The sequence below is a fragment of the Meles meles genome, chromosome 8 (assembly GCF_922984935.1).
Source record: "Meles meles chromosome 8, mMelMel3.1 paternal haplotype, whole genome shotgun sequence".
Classification (NCBI taxonomy): Eukaryota; Metazoa; Chordata; class Mammalia; order Carnivora; family Mustelidae; genus Meles; species Meles meles.
In genome coordinates, this window is record NC_060073.1 from 111,259,765 (window position 1) to 111,276,891 (window position 17,127).

General features: G+C 48.1%; 3 protein-coding genes across 12 annotated transcripts; 1 reads left to right on the forward strand and 2 right to left on the reverse strand.

Moving 5' to 3' along the window:
- Window positions 1-4: 4 nt before the first annotated feature.
- On the reverse strand, window positions 5-7,995 carry C8H11orf52 (chromosome 8 C11orf52 homolog). Of its 9 annotated transcripts, XM_046017836.1 has the most exons (6): window positions 7,124-7,995; window positions 6,692-6,868; window positions 2,236-2,273; window positions 1,154-1,216; window positions 1,104-1,123; window positions 5-882 (listed from the first exon to the last, which is right to left on the reverse strand). In XM_046017836.1, the coding sequence occupies exons 2-6, from the start codon at window positions 6,721-6,723 to the stop codon at window positions 634-636; spliced, it is 402 nt and encodes a 133-aa protein (XP_045873792.1). In that variant the 5' UTR covers window positions 6,724-6,868; window positions 7,124-7,995; the 3' UTR covers window positions 5-633. The 9 variants fall into 9 exon arrangements, with proteins under 9 accessions (XP_045873792.1, XP_045873793.1, XP_045873790.1 ...); XM_046017837.1 differs by having other exon boundaries at window positions 1,104-1,132; window positions 1,169-1,216; window positions 6,692-7,995; XM_046017834.1 differs by having other exon boundaries at window positions 6,692-7,995.
- On the forward strand, window positions 6,297-16,454 carry CRYAB (crystallin alpha B). Of its 2 annotated transcripts, none has more exons than XM_046017830.1 (4): window positions 6,297-6,540; window positions 13,152-13,549; window positions 14,669-14,791; window positions 16,107-16,454. In XM_046017830.1, exons 2-4 carry the CDS (start codon window positions 13,169-13,171, stop codon window positions 16,308-16,310), a joined length of 708 nt encoding a protein of 235 aa, XP_045873786.1. In that variant the 5' UTR covers window positions 6,297-6,540; window positions 13,152-13,168; the 3' UTR covers window positions 16,311-16,454. The 2 variants fall into 2 exon arrangements, with proteins under 2 accessions (XP_045873786.1, XP_045873787.1); XM_046017831.1 differs by having other exon boundaries at window positions 6,297-6,522.
- On the reverse strand, window positions 10,738-12,608 carry HSPB2 (heat shock protein family B (small) member 2). The gene is made up of 2 exons (XM_046017832.1): window positions 12,191-12,608; window positions 10,738-11,694 (listed from the first exon to the last, which is right to left on the reverse strand). Exons 1-2 carry the CDS (start codon window positions 12,282-12,284, stop codon window positions 11,240-11,242), a joined length of 549 nt encoding a protein of 182 aa, XP_045873788.1. The 5' UTR covers window positions 12,285-12,608; the 3' UTR covers window positions 10,738-11,239.
- Window positions 16,455-17,127: the final 673 nt, after the last annotated feature.

Sequence of the window (17,127 nt, forward strand, 5' to 3'; positions counted from 1 at the left end):
CAGGCACGTTCCTTCTGCGATTTATTGATCCTAGCGGCTCCGCACCTGCGAGAGCCCACAGTCCAGCCAAGGGGAGTTTCCGGGCCGCGCAGTGCGGTCAGGGACTTGAAGTACTGGTAACCCATGGTCAGCCTCAGCCCCTGCCCTCGTTTGTCTGTCTGGCCTCTGGCACCCTTGAGCTCAGCCACCGGGCTCTGGGCGCTGTGCACAAGAATCGGAATGCTTTTCCAGAGCACCTCTCCTTCAGCTTGGGCGTTTAAGGTGTGTGAAAGAGACGCCCTTAAATTAATCCCAACAAAACCAGCGCAAGGGCTGGGGCAACCTGTCCTAATCAGCACTTTTCTTGAAAGCAGGAGCCAAGGTAGGGGCCATCAGGCTTCTGGCAGCTCATCCTAGCCCCCGTCGTTTTGTGGAACTCGATCCACCCCCGGCTAGCCCCAATACAATTCCAAGCTAATGGTGGCAAAGAAAACAATAGGCCTAGGGCAGGGGGCAAGACTGGGGGCACTCGCAAGGGCAAGGGCTCTGGAGTTCTTGAAAACCCGGCAGCCATCGCGGGGCCGCCAGCCACTTCCCCAGGGCAGATTCTCCGCAGGGGTGAAGGGATGGAAGCAGGTCCATCCTCCCCAGCGCTCACACTAGGGTCCCGTTCTTGCTGTCATAGCGCGGTGTGGCCTGGGGGAAGCGGAGGGTGGCGTACTGCGTAGCATTTTCTGACTGCAGGTGTTTCACGTCCCGAGCAGAGCGCGGCTGGGTAGAGCTGCACACTTGAATGTCTGCGTAATGCAAGCTGCTCTCCTTCAGCCTGAGGCCTTGACTCCTCGGCTGAGTGGCGGGCTTCTCTAACACCTGTTCATAAATAGGTCCTCTTGTGTTATGGGCCTACAAGAGACAGGCAGCGTTAAGGGACATTCTTGGCTTGCTTTTGCCCCTCACCCACAAGCGGGCCGGTGATTCTGATGTCCCTTAGCTTGGCTCCGTTGTGGGGCAGAACCAGCAAGTTCTGGTTGAAGATAACTGAGACGTGTGGCAGGGTGTAAAAGCTGAGTCCTCAGATCCCCGGTCAGAGCAGCCCCCTGGAAGGGGCAGAAGCCGGTCATTACCTTTACACCATTCTTCTTCTTCTTCTTCTTCTTCTTCTGCTGCTGCTGCTGCTGCTGCTGCTGCTGCTGCTGCTGCTGCTGCTGCTGCTTCAGGGTCCGTCTTGCTTGGCTTCCTAAGAGGAAGAAACCCAGCTTAAATTCATTCTCTCTTCCATGTCTCTACTGAGATTGCCCTCTTCGAATCTCAAACTATTACAGTGGGCTTCTAACTAATCTCCTGCCTCGGCTCTCACCTCTTTCACTGCTGCCCTTCCCACATCCAGGCTCCTGTCATGCTCTGCCCATAAGATCGTCCATCCTCATTTTTCACCGGCCCCTAACACAGCGCAGCAGATACATGTTGAGAGCCCAGTATATGCCAAGCTGTGTGGCACGTTCTGGGGCTAGAAGGAGGAGCAAGTTATTTCCTCTGCCTCAGGGAGCTTACAGTCTATTACTATTACTATTACTACAGTGCTCAGCCACACCAAACAGTCACTCCGTCAACTCGGCCCCTTGTTTCCTCTTTCTCTTTCTTCCTTCCTTCCCCCTTCTTTTCTCTTCTCTCCTTCTTTCCTTCCTTCCTTTTTCTTTCTTTCTCTATCTGTTCTTTCTTCTACATGAGGTAATGCCACTACTCACCTTTTTCTTCTCTGCTCCTCTTCCAGCTTGAGGACTTGCTATTGTTCCCTCGACTTTGGTGTTTTCTCCCATTCTCCTACCGTATGAGTGGGAATCTCACAGCACTAGTAGACTGCATCACATTTCCTTGTTTATGTGTAAACAAGTCTCCTAAACTTGGTTTTGAGCTCTTCAAGGGCTGAGACAGTGTGGTGTGTCCGTGTGCCTCTCTGCCTCCTTGGGACCCAGCACAGTGCCTCACATACACTGTAGGTGCTCAGTTAATTTTTGCCGGGTGAGTGAAAGAACGTACAACCAACCTTGCCACTCTAAGACAATGGAAAGGATGAGACCCAGCGTTTCAGAGCTGGTCTGGAAACCCTGAAGATTTTCTCTGGTGTACTATCTCCCTTTACCCCTTCCAAGGTTTCTCCTCTTTTTCATCCTTATGCCCTTTCCAAAGACACTGGTTCTAGCATCTTCTCTTCTCTAATTCAACCACTCTGAGCCCCCATCCCCAACAGCCAGTTACCCGTTTTCTTTTTCCTCTGGGAAGTTGATGGGCAGCTCCTGTGAAAAGAAACACAGATCACCCATGTGTAAGAGTCCTGGCCTCAATCTTCTTACCTTCATCATTTGTTCTGTGGTCTCCTTAACATTCCAGGATGACCCTCTCACTTCCCTCAAAGATTCACCCTAAGTCAGCCTGAAAACATTCATCAAGGGTACCACATCTCTCCCACAAGGATGGTTCTGGAAGGTAGAGTGGTACAACTGACATAACCAAACCCAAAATACAGCCTCAGGCAACCAGGCACAACATGCCAGAGATATAGCTGGGTTGAGGGCTATTCTGGGATTGTCTAACAGACTAATCCCAGCAGAGGGTAAGGGAAACCTGCCAAATAATGGGATATTCCTGGATTCAGAGACCCTCTTGCTGTCGCTTTGGTGCTTTTTTTTTTTTTTTTTTCAGGGTCTCTGCCAACATGGGGTTCTCACTCTCGGAGTCACAGAAGCTGCCACAAGGAGGGCTAACAAGTTAGGACCCCTCAAAGTCCTTTTCTAGCAGGTGATCTCCCTCCCTGCTTCCCTGTCCTTGTTTTTAATTAACAGAGAAAGTGAGAGATAGTTAACCTTTAACACACACAGCACAGGGAGCTCTGAATTTGGTGAGTGACTCAGCTACCTCGTCCTTGCTGCAGGACAGACCTCATTTCTGAGCCGTAGGACAGACTCATTTAGGAACCTCTGGGGTCCCCGGTGGAGCCAGTGTGTCTACGTGGTTGTCGACTGCGTGATGGCCAGAGAAAAACACTTGTCTGAGGAAATAGGCTGAATAGTTTGGGGCTTACTCCGGATGCTTTTTCTTGCTAGTACATTTCCAAACTCTACAGAGCCAACCCTGTCTGTGTGACTTCTGTCTCCATAAGGAAATTTCCTCCTTTTGCTAACTGAAAAGAGAGAGAAAGAGAGAGAGAGGGAGGGAGAGGAAAGGAAACTTCTAGATCACGTCTATTTTACTAATGTGGAAAAATCATGATTTTCCCATGTGTATTTGACAAAGACTTGTGTTTTGGTTTGATTTTTGGTTTTAATGCAGCTTGCTGAGTTGAGAGCATATAGAATCATTATCTGAAGTTTACAGGTGGTTCAGAAGAAAAGCTGTGAAACCACTTCTAGGTCTTTCTACTCCTACTTCTGCATTTCCTTTTCTTTTATCTTTCTTTCTCCCTCCTTTCCTCTTTCTTCCTTCTTCCCTTCTTCCCTTTTCTCTTTCCTTCTTTCTCTCTCTCTCTCTCTTCCTTTCTTTCTTTTTTCTTTACCTCACTCAAGTCATAGCCTTATCCTAGCTTCTAATTTCTTGTCCCTTGTCGCCACTGTTCTCCTACTTACTTCTACTTAAATGGATGAAGAGAACATAAATTCTAATGCAACAGATTTGGACGACCCTATTTTAGTGAATGGAGCCTGTTTCCAAGTCAGATGCTATACAATGCCTGGACACAACCTAAATGGAATATTCTGGTAGACTCATAGTCGATAGGATTTTATTTTTAGCTCAGAATTCAGAAAATGAGATGGGCACTTTCCTATATTGGTAGTATGAATAAAAATTGGCTCAATTTTCCTGGAATGCAATTGACAAGACGTATAAGGAAGCTTAAAGTGTGTACCCTCTGATGTAGCAATTCCCTATCCTAAGAAATAAGCAGGCACAAATATGGATGCTTATTGCAGGATTATTTACAATTGTAAAGAATAGGAAACATCCTTTATGTCCAGTATCGGGAACTGATTAATAAAGGACATCTCCAGTAAAGGGACCATTGTACATCCATTTAAGAAACATGTTGGAAGAACATCTAATAGCATGGAAAATCTTATTCTTTAAGTTAATTAAAAAATAATAAGGCATGTTTTGGGTTAAAAGCTATGCACCTAGGTATTTCAAAAGGATTACATGAGGTGACCTTTCCGAGTCATTGGCTGTGTGGGGTAGGGTGGCCTGAGCCAGGGATTCTGTGCTGAGATGCTTCAAAGCCTTGTTGAAATGTTTGGATTCCTGTGAAGGCCCACTCTGCCTCAGGTTATCAGGAACGGTGGGGGGGGGGGGGCGCTTCACCATGTATAAAATCAGGATTGCTGATAAATGATAAAACTTTGAAAGCTTGGAGTCCTGCACCTGCACATGGTCATCCCTGATTAGCTTTACTGGGAGGCTGCATCAGATGGAACGTCAGTCTGGCTGTGACTCTCAGCCAGCTCTGTTGGGGGGGAACACGGAGCATTGCTGTACACTCTGTACACTCGTAGACGTGTCGTTTCCTTTGTGGCATGGATAAATGTAACTATGAGGTACACCAAAAAAAAAAAAAGGGATTACATGGAAATAGACTAAAATGCTCTCGTCATTTATGGTTGCTATAAATATATTTAGAATATTTTTTTATTTTTTAAAAAGATTTTATTTATTTATTTGACAGAGAGAGATCACAAGTAGGCAGAGAGGCAGGCAGAGAGAGAGGGGAAAGCAAGCTCCTTGCGAAGCTGAGAGCCCAATGCGGGGCTTGATCCCCGGACCCTGAGATCATGACTTGAGCCAAAACCAAGAGTCGAACACTTAACTGACTGAGCCACCCAGGCACCCCTTGTCCTACTATTTATTTTAGGAAGGAAAAAAAGTGTTTTGGTTGGAATATTGGGGGTAGTGTTTCTAGCCAGGCTCTAGAGTCAGACAGACTAGCTGTATGACCAGCAAGTTTTTAAGCTTCCTCAGGCTTTCATTTTCTTATTTATAAAATGAGGATAACAGTAGAGCCTAAACCCCATGAACTCCTGGAGGTATTACGTAAAACAAAAAAAAGTAAAATACTCATTTAGGTGCCTGGCATATAATGAGCATCAGTAAAAGCTGACTGCTGTGATTACACCACCACTAGAGGAAGCGCTTACCAAAAATGAAGACTATGAAAACTTGGAACAAAGGAAGTGAAAGAACCTGTGACACCCTTTCTGCAGAAATTCTTGGATGTCGGGGTGCCTGGGCGGCTCAGTCGGATGAGTATCCAACTCTTGATTTCGGCTCAGGTGATGATCTCAGGGTCATGAAGTCAAGCCCCCGTCAGGCTCCCCATTCAGTGCAGTCTGCTTTCCCTCCACCTTTCCCCTCATCACACTATCCCTCTCTCTCTCAAATAAATAAATCTTTGAAAAAAAAAATTCTTAGGTATCCCTAAATGTCCTATGTCTATGGGACATCTCAGAGTTTAAAAGGTACCCCCCACCCCGGTCCTGATAACATTCTGAGAATCTCATTATTGTTTCCACTTTACAGATGGGCCAACTGAGGCCCTAGAGTTTTAGTTTCTTACTCAAGAAGGCAGGAGCCAAATTTCCCATTATCACTCTGTCCTCTGCACCTGTCATTATACCTGGCACTTATAGGTGCTCAATAAAATATTTGTTTAATAAATGAATGAGTAGTAAAAACAGGACTGGAATCCAATGGACTGATTCCAAATCACATGGGCTTTTCAATGTACCTTATCTATTTCTCCAAATATAAGGATGATTTTTTTTCATGAGCAAGACATCCTCAAGACTGACCCAGGCATGGAAGGTATAGATAAGAAAACAGCGAACAAGATAAAACCAGGTGGGGGGGTTAGAGTGATTTACACTTCTGGGAAAGAACAGGTAAAACACTACAAATAAATTATTGTGAGGCTTTCACATATCCTCTGCTCTTCAAATCTATGATAGGAACAACATAGGTCACGTTATCTATATTGTATACATGAGGAAAAAGAGAAGTTATAGGACTTGCCTAAGGGCTCACAGAAAATGTGGAAGCTGTATTCAAATAGTCCTTGGGTGTTCTCCGTCACCCCACTCCTGCCCTTTTAAATGACATTGCTCCAAAGTTGATTTGCTTGATTTGGGAGGCAATATTATGTGGTGGTTAAAGGCACAGGCTCCGAAGTCCGAAGGGCCTGGGTTGGCCTGGGTTGGAATGTTCGTTTGTTTGCTCACTGGCCATGTGACCTGGGACAAGTTAACTTCCCTGAGCCTCAGCTTCTCAGCTGTTTCAAACAGGACGAGTAAGGCCACCTCCCTCATAGCATTGTTGGGAAGAGATTGCTTGAAAAGTGCCCGGAGGGAGGGCAGTAAGCTCTGCTAGAATGATGATTATCCTCCGAGGAAGAAAGGAGAGGAGAGGAAGACAAGAGAACCCATGCCAATTCACCACTCCGGCCCTGCTCCGGCCCCTCCACAGCCAGCAGGCTTGGCTGTGTTTTCTGAGGCTTTCTGAAAGGAGGGAAGACAGAAAGAGGTAACACGCTGGTGGGGCACGCGGAGATGTGCCAGGCGAGGGAGGCGGCAGCGGGAGGGCGGTCGAGAACTATCAGCAGGCTTTCTCTTACTCCCTGGGCCTCCATGTCCACCGGCAGAGACGTTCCTGTCCACCCCCAACCCCTACTCACCAGCTTCCCGCGCAGCAGAGCTGGTTTCCCATGGTGCTCTGTCTCTGAGGGAGCCCAGCTGTTTTCTACGTATGGAGGCTGGTGCATTTCCTGGTTCCTGGTTTAGCTTTCAGGAGCAGCTCCCAGGGAGTCTCTGGTGTCAGATTTCAACCCAGCAGGTTGGACTTTGGAAGCCACCTGCTGGAGTGATTCCCAGGTGACTTGTTCCCAGCCAAGGGGTAGAGGATAGAGGAACACACATGGGCTCCAGGTGAGAACCATCTCACCTTCGGGATTTGGAGCTGCTTTGATGAAGCCATGAACTTTGAGCTTCAGGCTTCGGTGAAAAGAAAGATGAGCTAGAAAAGAGCTCTGGGTTTCCTTAGGAAGTGTTTTCTCTACTACCTCACAGTCATTGAAATATATCCTCGATAATGGAATGAAGAGTCTTACCTTATGTTTCCCCAGCACTACGCAGGCTTAATGGAGTTTCACTTTCAACATGACCGGTATCAGTTTCTTATTATCCCTGTCCAGAATCTGGGTTTGAATACTGGAGTCTCTTGGAAACTTAAATTTAGGGAAATGGATTCCTTTTATATTCTCCCTTGCTTTTGGAATTAATGTGGGCAAATCACTTGTATCTACGAGGGTGAGAGACAGGACTCAACTCATTGCCTAATCCCCTTTCTGGTCAAAAATCATATGATTCTACGATTGAAATGGTCTCAGCACTTCCTGACCACTTACTTCCTCATGCCCAGTACCGAACTATGGAAGCTCTACTCCCACAGTCCAGCTTCTCCTTCCAGCGTCAGACTCGTTCCACTCTCTCCAACGAGTAGGCTGCAGATGAGCAAATTCCTCTGTAGAAACTATGGGCTCTGGGAGAATCTGTGAAACCTGCTGGGCTCACATGGGAAGCTTTCACTAAGTCCTAGCTACTGCCACTGCTTCTTGTTCTCAGCCACTTGCTGGATGGCAAAGCATCTTACTTTACGGTTTTGTGCTGGATCATCTCACTAGCCTCTTACTTCATGGTTATGCTTCTGTGTTTCTCCCCAGCAATTCCCTCTGTTACTATTAACTGTATTCTTTTCATCCTGACAACCCAGACGTCCTAGCCTGGCACTCAAAGCCCTCCACAATCTGGTTCCTTTTCAGCCACTTTCTCTAATATAAAGGAAAACACCAAAGAGATTTTATGAACAGAAACTCCAGGGTGCCTAGGTGTCTCAGGGGATTAAGCCTCTGCCTTTGGATCAGGTCATGATCTCAGGGTCCTGGAATCGAGCCCTGCATCCAGCTCTCTGCTCAGCAGGGAGCCTGTTTCTCCCTCTCTCTCTGCCTGCCTCTCTGCCTACTTGTGATCTCTCTCTCTCTCTAATAAATAAATAAATAAATAAATCTTAAAAAAAGAGAGAATAAACTCCATAGCAATCAACAGTGTATTGTGGTACCCAGAAAGCCTGATACATCTTAAGCAGCATTGATGGAATTCTAGAGTGATAAGCAAGGGTATTGACGATTCCACTAAAGTCTGTTCCAGTCAGCCTGTGACTGGAATAATAATTTTACGTCTACATGTTGAATTTCAAGTTACACGTCAAAAGGCAGTGTGTTCAAGAGAAAGTTGTCTGAGTGGTAAGTGGTTTGGAAAGTCTTAGGAGCACCTGGCTGGCTCAGTCAATAGAACATGCAACTTTTGATCTCGGGGTCATGAGTTTGAGCCCCACATTGGGTGTAGAGATTAAGTACGTAGGGGCGCCTGGGTGGTTCAGTGGGTTAAAGCCTCTGCCTTCAGCTCAGGTCATGATCCCAGGGTCCTGGGATCGAGCCCCGCATCGGGCTCTCTGCTCCGCGGGGAGCCTGCTTCCTCCTCTCTCTCTGCCTGCCTCTCTGCCTAGTTGTGATTTCTCTCTGTCAAATAAATAAAATATTTTAAAAAAAAAAGAGATTAAGTACGTAAATAAATAAATAAATAAATAAATAAACAAACTTTAAAAAAAAGTTCTATAGAATATGGTTAAAAGAATTAGGTATGTTTACTTGGGAAAAAGAAGCCTTAAGGGGATGGGATGGTTATTTTAAGAAATCTTCAAGGGACTCCCAAGTGAAAGAAGGATTACATGGATTTTCTGGACATAACCAGACCAGTGAGCAGAGGTTACTTAAGTGAAAATTTGGAGTTAACAGAAGGAAGAATTTGTAAGAAATACATCCAAAAAGTTCTGATGAAGAACTGCCAACAAGACTTAGGAAGTTCTAGGTTCTCTGTCACTTAAAATGTTCCAAGAGGAAGTTGACTAATAGTTGTAAAAGAATTTGAGTGGTGTGGGGATTTGGACTAAATGAGAAGTTTCAATTTTTTTTTTCTAGCTAAGGAACCCTCTCTTTGAAATAAAGCTCGCATAAAAATAACAATTCCAAAATAAATCAATGGAAGTTTTTCTGGTTGAAGTCCAAAGAGGAGCCTTTCTAGTTTCTTTTTCTTCTCAGTTAGATTAAGGTTCTTGAGAGTAGACAATAAAAGATGATGGTTTTTTAAAATCTATGTTTAGGGGTGCCTGGGTGGCTCAGTGGGTTAAAGCCTCTGCCTTCAGCTCAGGTCATGATCCCAGGGTGCTGGGATGGAGCCCCGCATCAGGCTCTCTGCTCAGCAGGGAGCCTGCTTCCCTTCCTCTCTCTCTGCCTACTTGTGATCTCTGTCTGTCAAAAAAATAAATAAAATCTTTAAAAATAAATAAATAAATGAATGAGTAAAATCTGTGTTTATAATGTACATCCACCATAGTGTATTACTTGGGGGTTGAGAAACATTTGTTGAATGAATGGAGAACAAACGAATATATCCATTGTTATTTCTCTGAGGCATGCTTTCATTTTTAATAAATGGTAATGCTTTAACCAAGAAGTGAATTCACTGAGTGAGGGCTCTTATCTTGGGAATCCACAAATCCCTAAGGAGGAGTCTATGAGTGGTCTCAAGAGCTGTGTGAACCTATTCAAATGGTAAGGCAAATTTGATAGCATGTGTATTTTTTCTGGTAAGGGGATCTATGGCTTTTGCTAGGTTTTTCAACTGGGTCTGTAACCCGAAGTTCAGAATCAACCGCTTTAATGGAAGAATTTCAGATGTCCTCCACAACTATAAAACATATAGTTGGGGGTGAGGAGGTCTTCTGACACTCCTCAAATCAGACACGTGCATGAATGACACAACAATTGCGAAGCCAGACACCCACGCTTTCCTGAACACACAGTGTCCCTAGACACGGTCCCTAATAGCAGAGTATTAAGACTCTGCTTTCAATTGGGATGCCTGGGTGGTTCGGTCAGTTAAGCGTCTGCCTTCAGTTCAGGTCATGATCTCGGGGTCCTGGGATCGAGTCCCGCATGGGGCTTCTTGCTTCTTCCCCCGCCGGCTGCTCTCCTTGCTTGTGCTCACTCACAGTCTCTCTCTAACATTAAAAAAAAAAAAAAAAAAAAAAAAAAAAAGACTCTGGGGGGCGCCTGGGTGGCTCAGTGGGTTAAGGCCTCTGCCTTCAGCTCAGGTCATGATCTCAAGGTCCTGGGATCAAGCCCCGCATCAGGCTCTCTGCTCAGCAGGGAGCCTGCTTCCTCCTCTCTCTCTGCCTGCCTCTCTGCCTAGTTGTGATTTCTGTCAAATAAATAAATAAAATCTTTTTTAAAAAAAGAAAAGACTCTGCTTCCAAAGGAGGGCTCCCTGGCCATCATCATCACACAAACAGCCCTGGTCCCCCTGCATTTAGTCTTAAATTGGGTGGGTGATTCAGGAATTCCTCTCTTTGGGATGTTCCAAGATTAGAAACAAATGCTTTCTGTCATAGGCCTCCCGTTGCACAGGTTGGAGCCACTCTGTGGTTTGGTGACAATGGCAGAGGCTTCGTGTCTGTGCCCTGTGTGTGCATACTCCATCGCTCAGAATTAGAGACGGTTTTCAGTGGACAGGCCTTACTCTGGGAAAACAGGGCTTTAGGCAACTCTCTCCAGCCTAAAACTGTTTTCCCATCCCCTACCCCAAACAGGCCAGACAGGCTGGAGACCCTTGTTTTTGTGTCTCTAATCGCCAGCTCAGACAGTGCCCTCTGGGCTGTTTGGACGGCATATCCCTTTTCCCTCCCAGGATCACTCTCTCTTTTGTTGCATTGTGAGAAAATTAGGGCTAGGAATTTGATCTGGAGCCTGTGTCAGCTTCCGGGTATGATCTCAGCATCCAAGTGTGAGCTCAGGGTGCTGTGACGTTGGGCACATCTAACTGAGGAGCTTTTTGTCTCGCTGGCTATGAGCCCCTCCCTCCCTGCCCATCCCATCGGCCAGGCCACAGAACAGGGAGCAGCACAAACAAGGCCCTGAGATTTGGGTTTATTCACCTCCACCCAGAACTAAACGAAAGACTAGGACATGTCTCAAGGGACCAAACCATACATTGTGGGCCGTGCACTTTTCCCTTCCCCCAAGGACGCTGCTACCTCTGGGGTGGTGGGCAGCTGCTCATATCACTGTGGACGTAGAAAGGGGTTCGCCGCAAGCCGGCTCCACCGGCACTCAGGGCTCAACTCCAGTTGCCTCCTCCTCTTCCTCGGGATCAGGAGGTGCAGGGAGCAGGGAGATGTAGACCTCATTGACCTCTGTGTCCAAGTGTCGGCCACCCCGCGGTGCCTCCAGATTAAGGATGCCATCATGGGAGAGAGCAGCGCGGACCCGCCAAGGGTCCACATCCGCAGGCAAGACATAGGTGCGGCAGAACTCTCGGGACACGAAGCCGTGGCGGTCCAGGCGCTGGGGGTGCCGGGCAGACACCTCCAGCAGGTTGTCCACAGTCCTCACGGTCACCTCATCGGGGGTAAAGTGGCTCACATCCAGAAATGCCTGAAACTTGCCCTCACTGAGCCTAAGCTCAGAGGCCCCTGCCCTGCTGCCCTCCCCAGCTGCGGTGGCCCGGGGCCGGACATAGTAGCCATGGTAGAGGGTGGGGGCCAGGATCTCTTCTGGCAGAAGGCCTGAGGGGCAGAGAGAGAAGACAAGAGGCAGGATGAGGGAGAATGAGGTGGAAACAGGGTGAAAGGAGAAGATCAGGAGATAAGCACGTGGGAGAGCAGTGGGGGAGGCAGGAGAAAGGAGGCAGGGGCAGGCAGGGGCGCACAGCAGCTACAAGGTAGCAGCTGGAAAGAAGGGACCGGGATAGAGAATGAGACGGGGGGGTGGAGGAGGGCAAACCAAACAGGGGCTGGGTGGACAGAAGGGGAACAAGAAGGCACACCAAGGCGGACAGGGGCAGGTATCTGAGCCTTGCGGGCAAGGCATCTGCACGGAGGTCAGTAGGAAGGGGACAGAGCCCTGCTTGGCGCGGGTGCAGGGGGAGTCTGGGGTGGGAGATGGCTCGCCCCAGGAGTTCAGTTAAGCCCAGAGTGGGGTGGAGGCCAGTACCATTGGGAGGTCAGCCCGGAATTTCAGGAGGTGGGGGTGGGAGGCAAGGGGGTGGCGTCTGTGTCCTACCTTCTCCAAAGCGCTGCTCACCCAGGCGGCTGGGGTTGGCAAATTCGTACTCGGTGGTGGCCGGGTGGGCATGTGGCACCGAGCGGCCCGACATGGCTGCAGAGGCGTCGGCGGCCCTGGTCCGAGGTGCAGCCCCAACGGAGCAGCGACCCCTCCAGCTGCCTGGAGAGCCAGGGCTCGGTCGGAGGTGGGGGCGGGGTCTACACCACCCAAAATAGTGCGGAGCCTGCGGGGGAGGGGCGGGGAGCAGGGCCCCTGAGCGCCAGCGACAAGTGTGTGACCAGCGCCGCCTGGACCCCCGTGCCCTCCCCTACACACCCTTCAGCTGTCGTGGGCGGCCAGAGCGGACAGCTGGGGGTCCTGGCTGGGCAGCGAGCTGGGGAGGGGAGGCTGGTGCCAGAGGCCCTAGAGAGGCCTAAGCGAGCCCCTTACAGTTTGCACATTTTCTACGCCTCCTCCCAGGCACCCTGCACCCTACTTCATAAAGCTCTCCTGGTTTTAATGTTCTGCGCGCTGTGTAGGGTGAAAGATGCAAGAAACTTTCCCACCCTCTCTTTGGGGTGGGGTGAAGAGTCTTCTGCCCAGATTCATGTTAGGGTCCTCTCCCGTCCCCGGTCAACCTGGAGCATCACGAGATGCCTGGCACTGACTTGTTGGTGCTCATTGCTCTCCTCCAGGGACCCACAAAGAGTTAATGTCCCTGGGGCCTGGCCTAGGAAGATTCCAGTTCCTGCCCAGGCCCAAGATAGTTGCTGGCCCAATTCCCCTGGCACGCTAGGCTGGAGAGGAGGAGGAGGGGCACACCACCCGCCTGCTTGGGATTCCTGACTCTGTTCCAACTCCAGAGCAGAGGCTGGTGGAGGGGGGGGGCGTGCTACTGGATGTGGATGGAAAGCTAGTGAAACAAGACCAGGACAAGTCACCAGCCAGCTTAGACGTGTTTGTATTTCTCTTTTCTTAGCTCAGTGAGTACTGGGTATGTGTCACACTGCCAAATCCCCGATCACAAGTCTCCATGAACGGGCGGTGAGCTGGGATAATAAAACTCCTGACATCACCATTCCAGAAGCTTCACAAGACTGCGTATATAAGGGGCTGGCTGTAGCCGCAGCTGAAGGAGCTGACCAGCCAGCCGAGCCCTCCACTCACCTAGCCACCATGGACATCGCCATCCACCACCCCTGGATCCGCCGCCCCTTCTTTCCCTTCCACTCCCCCAGCCGCCTCTTTGACCAGTTCTTCGGAGAGCACCTGTTGGAGTCTGATCTCTTCCCAACGTCTACTTCCCTGAGTCCCTTCTACCTTCGGCCACCCTCCTTCCTGCGGGCACCCAGCTGGATTGACACTGGACTCTCAGAGGTAAGTCTCCGCCAGGATCGGAGAGCTCTTCCCGGAACCTCTTGGAAACATATCCATCTGCTCTCCTTTTTCTCCCTGCTTAAATCTGGCTACGTCTCAGTGTCTTAGGCACTTGCATGTCCACCAGTGAAGACAGACTAGGCTACTGGTCCTTTCCCCCAGTTACCTGTTCGTACTGGATGCTGCACTGAATCCTACTGACTGCATTTTTTCCACATGCTGTGAAGATCGTCTTCTATCCCCTAGCTTCTAAGTAGGATGCCCCTTTCTGGTTCGGTTCATAAAGATCTACAGAGAAAGAGCTGCCTTCAGACTCCTTTGCTCACCTCTTCTAATATCTCATACCCCTGACAAATGTTAGCATCTCAAGTTTCAGAGTCAGGAAACGGTCCTGCCTCATTCGGAGCTTTTTATCTCCACGGCATGGAGCAGGAAACAGCAAACACTATTTACTTTCTTTCTATGCCTTCGTCTGTGATTTTCCAGGTTTCTCAGAGCTGTGATAGGGCACTGACCTGGGTTCAAACCTAACGAGTAAAGAATGTAGGTCCAGTCTTGGGACCCCCACTTGTCCTAAGAGGGTGGGAGAGTGGGGTGAACAGATAACGTTGACAGAGCTGTCACAGAGCACACTCTGGTTTAAAAATATTCACGTGTGAGTGAACAGGAGCTGAGTGAGCAAGGGCTTTGGAAGGACAATCAGGACCAGCAGAACATTCCAGATTGGGTGGGTGGGAAACTTGGCAGAGGCCTGAGTAAGAAGAAGGGGCCTTTGTCTCACAGACAAATGACAAGGCCAGGCATTGGGGTCAGAGAGGCAGCAGAAGCCATGCCCAGACCTCTCTCCATGTGATTGCTCCCCTGGGTGGCCAGTCTTCTCTCCTGTCCCTGTAAATAAAGTTTGGGTCTGATGACCATGCAGTATGGCTTGGGTACCACTGTGGTGGTTCCCGTGAACCAGAGACCCATGTTTATTCAAAAAGGGACTTTTAGCCAAAAACAGGAGGATAAATCCCCTGGACAGAAGGCAAGTCTACAGAATGAAGAGACTGCACTATGTTCATCCACGTTCCTACCATCTTTTCTCCTTCCCCTTCCCCTCCACCGCGCTATTTCTAGATGCGTCTGGAGAAGGACAGATTCTCTGTCAACCTGGATGTGAAGCACTTCTCCCCAGAGGAACTCAAGGTCAAGGTGTTGGGAGATGTGATTGAGGTGCACGGCAAACATGAAGAGCGCCAGGTGTGTGGCTTGTTTTCTCTTCTGCTCATTCATCCAGTGCGTATCATACAGCGGACACTCCCATCAGCCCCTGAGCCTGGCGACCTTCTAGTTGAAAGCCATTAGGGTCTGGGACAGGGATAGACCTGCTGTTGTGTTTGGGCCAGAGAAGTCGAGTTTTGCTGTTTGTTTTGATTCGTTGCCTTAGATGGGATACATGGGATGTTTATTTTCCATTTAAGCCAGTGGTTTTTGGCTACCTTAGAATCACTAGGGGAGTGAAAAAAAAAAAAAGTCCCAGTGCTTAGACATATCCTAGACCAATTAAATCAGAATTTTTTAAGGGCTCCAGGCATCAGATTTTCTACAAGCTCCCTGGGTAATTCTAATGTCCATTCAAAGTTGAGGACCGCTGATTTAGGAATCGTGCTTATTGGACACCTGGTTACTTTACATAATTAAATGAACTGTGTATACCCTGAAGGCTCTCGACTTTGGGACTTTGCTTTTAGAAGTTCCAGAATCCTCTCATCTTTAGCTCATCTAAAAGGCTGAACTACTTGATTTGCCTAAGTTTCAGAGCTGCACTCAGGAGCTAAAACCCTGGAGCCCATGAGGAAATCAGTTAATTGAGAGCCTATCTGCATAAATGCTTGAGATTCAGCTTGTGTAAAGGTTGGGTATAAAGTTTTAGCAGAATTCTACAGAATGAATTCTAGAAGCAGGTAGTTTTTAGCAGAATTCTGGAGAATGAGGAATGGTTTCTCTTTAGTTTCTGGGTGGGTTTTTAAATGAGTCTCCTTACCAATTATTGATAATTCAGATACTCGTGTATCAAACAGCATAATTTGAGGTCCTCGGGCTGTTTCAGTTTTGCTTATGTGATTTAAGTTTGGGTCATAGTCCCCTTGGGTGAAGTGTTGTTGTTGCTGCTGTTTTTAGCAGCAGTCTTTTTTGATCTGGGACAGTCTGGGACATTCCTGAGGAGTGAAGATAGTTTCTGGGCTTCCCTGGGGACTCAGATCTTCAATACTGAATAATATTCCAGATCCTGTAGGCCCAACACTGATCTAAACCTTTGGGAAACACCCCTCAAAATTGCCATGCCTCAGTTTGGGGAGATGGGCAGTTCTCACTGTTTCAGATTTCTCAGGCTTTCATTGGTCGGAGTGACCACCTAGGCAATTTGATCTTAGCCCCAAACAGAACAGCTGTTGGGTTTTCTCTCTTGTTGCAATGGCGTATGGTCACACCTAAGGGGAAGGAGGATGTCTGAGTTCTGAAGTGGTGTTATTTCCTGTTCTTATCTCTCTCTTTCCTCATTCTCTTGGGTTAGGATGAACATGGTTTCATCTCCCGGGAGTTCCACAGGAAATACCGGATCCCGGCTGATGTGGACCCTCTTGCCATTACTTCCTCCCTGTCATCTGACGGGGTCCTCACTGTGAATGGACCAAGGAAGCAGGTCTCTGGCCCTGAGCGTACCATTCCCATCACCCGTGAAGAGAAGCCTGCTGTCACTGCAGCCCCCAAGAAGTAGACGCCCTTTCTCTAACTGCATTTTTTAAAAGATGAAAATTTCCCCACTGGTGAATGAAAATCTTGTGATTAGTGCTGAAGCTTATTAATGCTAAGGGCAGGCCCAAATTATTAAGCTAATAAAATACCATTCAGCAACAGATAACTGTCTTGTGTTTGAATGTTCTGTGTTTTAAAAAAATTTTTTTTTAAAAAGATTTTATTTATTTATTTGACACACAGAGAGATCACAAGTAGGCAGAGAGGCAGGCAGAGACAGAGAGGGAGAAGGAGCCTCCCTGCTGAGCAGAGAGCCCAATGCAGGGCTCGATCCCAGGACCCTGAGATCATGACATGAGCTGAAGGCAGAGGCTTAACCCACAGAGCCACCCAGGTGCCCCTGTTGTGTGTTTTTTAAAATAAATGTACCAAACAATGCAGAGTCATTAAATCAGTGCATTATGACTGTGAGGACCCTGGGGATATTATAGTCAGAATGGCTGTCTCCACTACTTACTAATAGTATAAATTTAGCAAGTCACTTAACCTTTCCCGTCCTTAGGTATTACATTTATAACAGGTGGCACTGATGTGTACATTGTTATAATGAGTAAATTAAGGAGAAAACATAGGTAAAGCCCAAGGAATTATCAGTTCCTCCCTCTCCTCTACCTTTGATTTTGGCCCTCGCTTCCAACAATAAATCTGAATGAACTCTGGATAACAATGCCTAAAAGGCCTTAGTGTGTTTCGGCAATTAATCACGTTGCCAGGCAGGAGGTGGTGCCCCCAGAGTTGGTGTCTTCCTACTGATAAGCGATGCCTTCAGCTGATTTACA